Source organism: Lupinus angustifolius, chromosome LG15, assembly GCF_001865875.1.
Source record: "Lupinus angustifolius cultivar Tanjil chromosome LG15, LupAngTanjil_v1.0, whole genome shotgun sequence".
Lineage (NCBI taxonomy): Eukaryota > Viridiplantae > Streptophyta > Magnoliopsida > Fabales > Fabaceae > Lupinus > Lupinus angustifolius.
The window spans coordinates 19,169,057-19,179,927 of NC_032023.1; the positions used below are offsets into that span (position 1 = coordinate 19,169,057).

At 36.5% G+C, this 10,871-nt stretch overlaps 1 protein-coding gene across 1 annotated transcript; it reads left to right on the forward strand.

Moving 5' to 3' along the window:
* On the forward strand, positions 1,674-10,234 carry LOC109328107 (DDB1- and CUL4-associated factor homolog 1-like). The gene is made up of 14 exons (XM_019561388.1): positions 1,674-2,025; positions 2,385-2,466; positions 2,559-2,675; positions 2,781-2,959; positions 3,111-3,969; positions 4,102-4,199; positions 4,303-4,726; positions 4,892-5,494; positions 5,565-5,747; positions 5,882-6,418; positions 6,631-6,741; positions 7,317-7,435; positions 7,543-9,121; positions 9,369-10,234. Exons 1-14 carry the CDS (start codon positions 1,814-1,816, stop codon positions 10,095-10,097), a joined length of 5,832 nt encoding a protein of 1,943 aa, XP_019416933.1. The 5' UTR covers positions 1,674-1,813; the 3' UTR covers positions 10,098-10,234.

The window sequence follows — 10,871 nt, forward strand, 5'->3', positions numbered from 1 at the left end:
CACCCCTAATTTGTTCACTACTAAAGTGACAATTGAAATTTGCTATTTTTCATTTTAAAAACATGAGAAAAAGAAAGAGCCATGTTTAAAGCAAGCCACTATGGTAGTACTGTCAATAGTACTAAAAAAATTGATTATGTTTGTGTCGAGTATGATAAATCTCATGTGTTTAGAATTTTTTTTAAAGTTATGATATAACAAAATGAATGTTATATTTATGCCCTTTGAGTGTAAATATTTATATATAAATGATAAATAATAATGTGATAATACTTAAAATTCATACATTATCAGTGCATACATTTTTTTATAGACAAAATTAGGTTGAAATCATCATTTTTAAGAAAATGTATTTGAGACAGTGTTCGAAATGTTATCATGATTAATAAAAATATATATATATGAAGTATTTATTTTCTTTAATGGACTTACTCCATTGACTAAGGATTTTTTGTATAAAAAATAAATAGATAGTACAATTTTTTAGGGTATTTTCTTTATTTTATTGATAAAGTTTATTGAAATGCTAATACCTTTCATCAATGATATTCGAATTTTTTGGTTTATCTATACTTCTATACTTCTATACTATATATAAAGGAGAAACTTCTTATAACTACCTTATGGTGTAATTATCTCTTACTTATTTTACCATTTTAATTAATAAAATTATAATATTTTCTCACATAATAAAAATATTAATGAAAAGTATAGTAAGTTCCATATACAAAAAATATCAAACCTCCAATATAATATAATTTTTTATAATATTAAAGTTCATTTTCATACTTTTTATCACAAAAATTATAATATCATGTACACTCATTATAAAAGTATAATAAAATTAAATATTTAATACTAGAAAATAAAAATATGAGCTGATAGACATTTATTATAAAAAAAATACTAAATATGTTTTAGTGGGTTAAATATACTTTAAATAAATCATATTATACATTATCTTCAATTATCTTTTTAGAGGACCTCTTGATTTTAAAGTTTGATGGTTTATTAATTAAAGACATATCTTGAAATTAGATAATTATATTTAATATACTAATATTAATATTTAAACACTAATAAATAATGTCAATAATTATTTTATTGCATCATTTGTTGAAATAAAATAAGTGAGTAAATCATGATTTACAAGTATAAATAAATATAATGATAATGTATTCAATTATCCATTACAACATTGATGACTGAATAATTGATACAATTGTTGCATCAATATAGCCGATAATAACTAATATGACTAAATTATTAATACAATTGTTGTAGTATAGTATCTGGTCCAATTTTGTACTTGAATCTATCAATACAATCATATTTTCATAACTATGGTATGAACTATATGTCTCATTTATGAAAGATAATATTATTCAAGTCATATAAAGGTAGAATTGTTCATATTATACAACTACACTCTCCTATAATCAAACTTCTGATATTTGGGTCAACCTAGAGCAAAATCTTAATGGAAAGATTTGAATACCATCTTATATTCATAGATAAATGATTTATTTATTTATTTATCATTTAATATATTTTATTTAATATTGGGCTGAGAATTGAACGGGCCCAATAAATAGAACGGGCTTCATACGTGTCAGGCTTGGCACTTCTAGGGTTTACGCAAACGGGTCGGGTATCTCTGGAATCTTCTGACCCATCATCTTCGATTTCGAGCACGTTCTTTCCCTTCGCTTATTATTTCACTATTTCTTCTTTTTTCTGCTACTTATTTTTCTCTCTTACGTTTTTTGTGCAACTCCAAAACGCAAAACCTAATATCAATATCCATAGAGATATGGAGAATCAAACGAATCACGAAACCTCAGAGCAACCGAATAATGAAGCTGAATTGCAGGAACACGATGAAGAAGATGATTCTAAGAAGGAAGAAGAAGAATTGGTTGCCAAAGTTAACAAGCTTATGGACAAAATCACTGCTTCACCTGATAACCCTAAACCAACCGTTCTTCACGCTCTTGCCTCTATTCTTGAGAACCAGGAATCTCGGTATCATTCTCATTTCAATTCTCACAATCATTAATTTCGTGGAAATTGTAATTATTTTTGTTCGTATATGGTGCGGTTTATTGTTTGTTTTCCAGCTTTCATATTATTATTTTTAATTTTTTTTGAATTAATTTCTTATTTGTTGTTATATGTATTTGCAAATCCAGGACTAAGTGGCTCATAATGATTTTACTAATATAGAAACTTAAAATTTGATAGGTCTATAGAGAGTGTAGTGGGAATTTTGGAGTGTTAATAATATTTGCCTGATTTAAGTTGCAAAACTCTGATTACCACCCTGTTTTCTCTCATTGATCTAATTAAGGTTTCATTGGTGATTTCTAATATTTGCAATGTAGATACATGGAAGAGAATGATCATTCTTCCTCAAGTAATGGACGTGCGGCTCATAGCATTGGCCGCCTTGGGAGTATTATCCGGGTAATTTTATATTATCATGATTCTATATGTTATGTGGTATTTTTTGTTAATTAGATTATGAGATGGCAATTTGGACATTATGCTCTCGACAGGAAAATGATGAATTCTTCGAGTTAATATCTTCAAAGTTTCTATTAGAATCGAGATACTCAATTTCTGTTCAAGTTGCTTCTGCCAGACTTCTCCTATGCTGTTCCCTAACTTGGATTGTAAGATTTCATTTCCTAATTTCCCGAGTTACTTTTGTAGTCTTGTTTTATTTTTTTACCGTGCATGTTTCGTGCCTTCTATCTGATCATAGTGTAAATGGACAGTATCCTCATGTTTTTGAAGAACCTGTAATAGAAAACATCAAAGATTGGGTGATGGACGAAAGTGCCATATTGTCAGCTGAAGACCAAAGTATGAAGCATCATCCAAGGAAACGGGAAGCTTCTGATTCTGAAATGTTGAAAACCTATTCTACTGGACTCCTTGCTGTGTGTTTGATTGGGTATGCTGTTCTATTCCTAGGCTTTTTTACTTGTTCTAAAGTTTGGATTAATTTTGTGTATTTATTCAAGCTTCTAGTTGGTCATCTTGTCCATTCCGGTTTGATTAGTTCTAAGTTTATTTGTTTTGTATGATGTTTGGAATGAACTCAGGGGAGGTCAAGTAGTGGAAGATGTATTAACATCTGGTTTGTCAGCTAAGCTTATGCGTTATCTACGTCTACGTGTGCTGGGAGACACAAGTAGCACTCAGAAAGATATTGGCCATTCAACAGAGAGTAGGCATGCCACTGGGAATAGTTCACTGAGAGGTAGAGATGATGGTCGTAGTAGATTTCGCCACCTCATAGAAGCTAGTCGTTTAGATGATACAAGGATGATTGATGAGAGATCTTTAGAAGAACAAATTCATGAAAGGGTTCCAGATAGAAACATTGGTGAACAAAATTGCCCCGATAATTCTTGGGTAGGTGGTGAACCACCTGATGGGCTGGGTGAAGATGCTGATATCTGTGAAGTAGATGCTGATGGGGAGGATAGATGGCACAGTTTAGATGCACGTGATGGAAGGGTAAAGTATGGTGAGCATGATGACAATGTTAATGATTCTTCAAGGCGGCGTGCAAAATGGGCAAGATCCCGGGGGAAAGCAAGGGTCAATGAGAGTACTATTGAAAGTGAACCTGTTTTGTCATCTCCTGGTTCTGGTAGTCGATTAGGACAGGGACGGAGTGTTCGAGATAGGAGCATATCAAGGAATTCTGATGCTAGGAAGGTGCCTGATTCTAAGAAGACTCATGTGCGGGCCACTACTGAGACTTCACTTTTGGAAAGAGAGGATAATGATGATTGTTTCCAAGAATGCCAGATTGGAAGTAAAGATATTTCTGATCTTGTTCGGAAAGCTGTCCGAGCTGCTGAAGCTGAAGCCAGGTCAGCCTATGCACCTGAAGAAGCAGTCAAAGCAGCGGGTGATGCTGCTGCTGACCTTGTTAAAACTGCAGCTTCAGAGGTATGCCTGGGTCGTTCAATTCTTTCCCTCATTAACATAAAATCTATACTTTTTGCACTTGTACATACTAATAATCAGTATCTTACAATTTAACTGATATGCTAAAATAGTTCGTTTCTCATATATTTTCAGGAATTTAAATCAACTAATGATGAAGAAGCAGCTGTTTTGGCTGCTTCAAGAGCTGTATCAACTGTTATTGATGCTGCATCTGCTGTTGAACTTTCAAGGTATGTTAGAATATATCTATGAGCTTCGCTGAACACTTGCATGAACAGTTGCCACAGTATTTCTTTTTTTTCTGGTAATAACCTTTTGGTGGGTTGGTAGCAGGAGCTCCATTGGCATCAATTCTGAGACCGAGAATGCGAGTTGCAGAGAAACAGACTCTGGTGAGGATCTTGAAGATTACTTCATCCCAGATACTCAATCACTTTCAAAGTTGAGGGAAAAATATTGCATTCAGTGTCTTGAGTTACTCGGAGAATATGTAGAAGTTCTTGGCCCTGTGTTGCTTGAGAAAGGGGTCGATGTGTGTCTTGCACTTCTGCAGCAGAACTCTAAACACCAGGAAGCATCCAAGGTTGCATTACTGCTGCCTGATGTCATGAAGATGATCTGTGCTTTGGCAGCTCATAGGAAATTTGCTGCTCTATTTGTTGACCGTGGGGGAATCCAAAAGCTACTTGCTGTCCCTAGAATGACTCAAACGTTCTTTGGCCTCTCTTCTACTCTATTTACTATTGGTTCTCTTCAGGTAATCCTGCTGTTTAGCTGTCATAATTGTGAAGTTAGATGGTGAATATTGTTTACACATTAAACCATGTACTAGCATAATTTTGTTACTAAACTTCATGTACTCATTGTTACTAATCTTTCAACAATGCTATTACATTTTTCTGACTCAAGATTATTATTCCAGGGGATAATGGAACGTGTTTGTGCTCTTCCATCAGATGTTGTTTATCATGTAGTTGAGTTGGCTCTCCAACTCATTGACTGCGACCAAGACCAAGCCCGGAAGAATGCAGCATTGTTTTTTGCTGCTGCATTTGTCTTCAGAGCAGTGCTTGATGCTTTTGATTCCCAAGATGGATTACAGAAACTACTAGGCCTTTTAAATGATGCTGCATTAGTAAGATCTGGAGTAAATTCTGGAGCCTTGGGCTTATCCAACACAGGATCACTTCGAAATGATCGGTCCCCGGCAGAAGTTCTGACATCATCTGAGAAGCAGATAGCTTACCACACTTGTGTTGCTTTGCGGCAATATTTCAGAGCACATCTCCTCTTATTAGTGGATTCTATCCGTCCAAACAAAAACAACCGCAGTGCTGCTAGGAATATTCCAAGTGTAAGGGCTGTGTACAAGCCGCTTGACATTAGTAATGAGGCTATTGATGCAGTATTCCTGCAATTGCAAAAAGATCGGAAGCTTGGTCCTGCATTTGTGAGAACACGTTGGCCCCCAGTTGAGAAGTTCATGGCATCCAATGGACACATTACTATGTTGGAATTGTGTCAGGTATGACATATTTAGGGTGTGCATTCCGTTTGTTTCACAATTTATTCATTGTTCACTTCGTTCTTTGTAGGCCCCATCTGTGGAGCGTTATCTGCATGATTTGCTTCAGTTTGCGCTGGGTGTTCTGCATATTGTTACATTGGTACCTAGCAGCCGTAAAATGATTGTAAATACAACGTTAAGCAATAACCGTGTTGCTATTGCAGTAATTTTGGATGCAGCAAATATTGTTGGTAGTCATGTGGACCCTGAGGTAAATGTCTCGTGGTAGTAATTTATGTAGTGTTATTTGTGCAGATAGTAGAAGGAAGTCTTCTTTACTTTTGACATAGTGATTATGCTAATACATGTATCTTATTTTTGTACGTGTTCTCTGTATTTCATCAGATAATTCAGCCAGCATTAAATGTTTTAGTGAACCTTGTTTGTCCTCCACCTTCAATTAGCAATAAACCCACTGTAGTTACACAAGGGCAGCAGTTTCCTTCTGCCCAAATTACGAATGGTCCTCCCTCGGAGACTAGAGATAGAACTGCTCAATCCAGTCAAATTGATCCTAGGGAGAGGAATGGGGAAACCAGTGCTGTAGATAGAGGCTGTGCTGCGATACATAGTACACAAAACGTAAACAACAATCCACAAACTCCTGGTTCGACTGCAGCTTCTGGTTTGGTTGGCGACCGCAGAATATCTCTGGGAGCGGGAGCTGGTTCTGCTGGCCTTGCTGCACAACTGGAACAAGGATATCGCCAATCAAGAGAAGCTGTTCGGTCTAATAATGGTATAAAGGTTCTTCTGCATCTCCTCCAACCACGCATATATTCACCTCCCGCTGCATTGGACTGTCTTCGTGCTCTAGCTTGTCGAGTCTTGCTTGGATTAGCCAGAGATGATACTATTGCACAGATATTGACAAAACTTCAGGTGAACAACAATTACTGACTTTCGTTTAACTTTGATTGCATCCTGGTTAAAATGGGGTTTCTTTACCAAGCATTGAAATTGAGACATCTCTTCTCTAATTTTTTACTTGTAGATCAGTTTGTATTTTATTCTGAATTTGGCATTTCAAACAAATATTTAGCTGCTCAATTATTATTGAAGTTCAATATCCTGATTTTGTGAGGGTGCTCTAGGTTGGGAAAAAGCTTTCGGAATTAATTCGGGATTCTGGAAGCCAGACACCTGGAACAGAGCAGGGTAGGTGGCAAGCTGAACTTTCACAGGCTGCAATTGAGCTAATTGGGGTGAGAATCTCTTATCTTTACTAAAATTGGAGTGCAGTGTGTCATTTGTTATTGAGTAAACTTGTTCCAGATCTATGTTGTGTTTGGATTGATGTTTTTCATTTGCAATTAGCAATACTCCATTGTCTTAGTTTTCCATATCTTGCCCTCTTTTTTTGTGTTGAAATTACTTAAAATATATATTTGGATTTTCCATTTTGGGTCTTTACTTTTGGCCAGGAAATTGTAATTGATGGGCAATTTAAATTATAAGTTTTTATTTTTATATATTATAGGGTTGACAGTACTTTCTCGATATGTTTTGAGTAGAGTGATTTTTGGCCATCCTTGTGACTCATGTACGCAAAAAGGAGATAAAAGTAATTAACATGTCTGGCATTAGGATAAATGATTGGCCAATGCTGTCACACATTTTCACTCTATTCATTATCATCTAAGTTCGGTTCCTTGGCAGGCTTGTTTGAGATCTAAATAAGTACTTTCTTGATATGTTTAGATGTCACTTTTATGTTGATAAAAGCTTATCTCTATTATGTGAAGGCTGACTGGTATTTATGTCGAAATTCTATTTTTAGATAGTGACTAATTCTGGGCGTGCAAGTACATTAGCTGCTACTGATGCAGCTACTCCTACCTTAAGGCGCATAGAAAGAGCAGCAATAGCTGCTGCCACTCCTATTACCTATCATGCAAGGTATTGCATTTTTTTACCATTCATAATTTTACTATACAAGTGCATCCCTTGTACCCCTCCCCAGGGCATTTTTCTGATAATTCTGTGTCTTTTCCTCTCTTTTTCAGGGAACTGCTGCTCCTAGTTCATGAACATCTGCAGGCATCTGGATTGTCACATACCGCTTCGATGTTGCTCAAGGAGGCTCAGTTGACTCCTTTGCCATCACTGATTGCTCCATCTTCTCTTGCGCAACAACCTAACACACAGGAAGCTTCTTCAATACAAATTCAGTGGCCCTCTGGTCGTACTGCTGGATTTCTGACTAACAAATTAAAGATTAATGCAAGAGATGAGGAGCCTAGCTTGAAAATTGGAACTGTCTCTGCAAAGAAAAAATCACTGAGTTTTTCAGCATCTTTTGGTAGTCATTCAAGACATCAACTTGTTGATTCTCTGCAGTCACCAGGGAGAAAATGCTTTGGTACAGTGAAAGAGTCTTCAGAAACTAGTATAGTGGGGACTCCATCTGAATCTTCAGTGAAACATTATATTGATGCTGGATCCACCAAGACTCCAATGTTTCCTATGAAACGCAAGTTATCTGATGTGAAGGATATAGCAATGCTTTCATCGTCTGGAAAGCGACTGAATGTTGGGGATCAAGGACTTCGTTCTCCTATTTGTTCAAGTGCAATTCGTAAAAGCAGCCTGCAGACTGATGCTGCAGGGTTTTTTACACCAATTTCAAACATAAGAAGTCAACAAAACCGCTGTATAGCTGACTCTGTGGATGATAATCAATACAATATCTCAAACCCAGGTCAGATGATACCATCTTGCCAAGTATTTAATGAGCTTCAGGTTAATAACACAGAGCGTATAACGCTAGATTCCTTAGTGGTTCAGTATCTGAAGCATCAGCATCGCCAATGCCCAGCCCCTATTACCACCCTTCCTCCACTCTCTCTTCTACACCCGCATGTTTGTCCTGAACCAAAGCGAAGTCTTGATGCCCCTTCTAATGTGACAGCTCGGCTTGGTACACGCGAATATAAATTTATGTACGGTGGAGTGCATGGGAATCGCAGAGATCGCCAATTTGTTTATAGCCGGTTTAGGCCGTGGCGCACTTGTCGGGATGATGCTGGTGACTTGTTTACTTGTATTACCTTTGTTGGGGACTCCTCTCATATTGCTGTTGGGAGTCACAACGGAGATCTCAAATTTTTTGACTCCAACAACAGCAATGTGGTGGAGAGCTACACAGGTCACCAAAACCCTTTGACCCTTGTTCAGTCTTTTGTTTCTGGTGACAATCAGCTATTGCTTTCTTCAAGCTCCCAAGATGTTAAGCTGTGGGATGCAACATCAATTTTAAATGGTCCTACCCATTCATTTGAAGGGTGTAAGGTTGCCAGGTTTAGCAATTCTGGAAATGTTTTTGCGTCCTTGCCATCAGAATCTGCCCGACGGGAAATCCTATTCTATGATGTCCAAACTTGTCAGTTGGAATCAAAGCTGACAGATCCACTTGAAGCTTCTACCGGGAGGAGTCATGTTTATTCTTTAATTCACTTTAGCCCTTCTGACTCAATGGTGCTTTGGAATGGTGTCTTATGGGACCGGCGGGTTTCTGGGCCTGTTCATCGCTTCGAACAGTTGACAGACTATGGGGGTGGAGGTTTTCATCCTGCTGGCAATGAGGTATGTGCAAAATCTTGCATCTATTTAAACAATAAAGATTTAATCTTTCAGGAAGTTTGTCTTCAATTTGACTGCAAGTTAGTGGGAATATAGTAATATAGGAAGTATATATTTTTTTCTTAAAAAGAATTGGAATGTTTGCCTTCATTATGTCATTTTTTGGGGTGGAAAAACACCTATATTTTCTGTCTACTAGGTGGTATTTCTGACACTTTCTTTTTGTTTTTTTAAAATGTTGTTTACCCAGGTTATTATAAACTCTGAAGTCTGGGATTTGCGAAAGTTCAGACTGCAACGAAGTGTACCTTCGTTAGATCAAACTTCAATAACATTCAATGCATGTGGTGATGTAATGTATGCAATCTTAAGGAGGAATCTTGAGGATGTTATGTCAACAGTTCACAATGCACGTCGTTGCAAGCATCCTCTTTATTCCGCTTTCCGCACATTGGATGCAATCAATTATTCTGACATTGCTACTACACCTGTGGATCGTTGTGTTCTTGATTTTGCTTCTGAGCCAACTGATTCATTTGTTGGGTTGGTTACTATGGATGATCAAGATGAGATGTATGCATCAGCCAGAATATATGAAATCGGTCGTCGGAGACCAACTGATGATGATTCAGATCCTGATGATGCGGAAAGCGAGGAGGAAGATGACGAAGATGAAGATGATGATGATATTGATGTAGATCCTCTCTTAGGCCCTGGTTTCGGTGGAGACAGTGAGAGTGATGGTGATGACATGAGTAATGATGAAGATGACGATGATGACGACGACGACGATGATATTATAAGTTACATCGATGGTGAAGAAGGAGATTTTCTTTTGGATGATGTAGACTTTGATGGAGGAAATGAAACGTTAGAGATTGCTTCAGGTGATGAGGATGATGATGATAGTCAAGGGTATGAAACTTTAAGTAGTGATGAAGAGGATTACATAAATAATCGTAATCGCTTTGGTTATTAACTGTTAATCCAACATTGCTGTAATTATAGTTTCTTTCTTCATCTTAGCTAAAGGTATATTTTTTTTGGCTCAAAATTTTGCTGTTACTTTTTCTCATTATCCCCCGTGCTATCTGATTATTATTATGAGTATGATTATGATACAAGGGGAGAAGAAATTAAAATTATATGTACTGCACTTTTCCAATTGGGTTGTTTCCACACGAGACAACATCTTTTTTATTTGTGATTGGTCATAAAAATTGGGATAACGAGGTTGCTTTGGTTGGAGATTATGATTTGAATGGTTGGTTCTTGTGTTGCTGAGTGATTACAGTAGGTGAGTAACAAATGACTACAAGTGTAATTAGGAGTAGGTTCTAGAATACTAAGGTGTATGTCAGAAATTGAACATTGTAATACGCATCTCACTATGTGTAATTAACAGGCCTACGAGTGCAACAAGAGCTTATAATTGACATGAACTTTAAGACGATTGAAGATTTGATGGATATCTGTTTTATTTATCAGAGAAAAGTTGGACAACAAAATGTTATCATTATATGTAATGTAGATATTTGAAATTAGCATACAATTAATAGTAAAAGGTACAATAAATTAGACAATCATACCCAATGATGAATTAGCATTAGTAAAAATATCTGTGTTATTTGTCACTTCCGTCCATAATTTATGGGTATTCTTGTCAAGTAGTAGTACATATAATCAAAGTCTAGAAAAAAGACAATCAGCTAATTGGACCAATTCTCCAATATATTATAGTCTATGATAGACA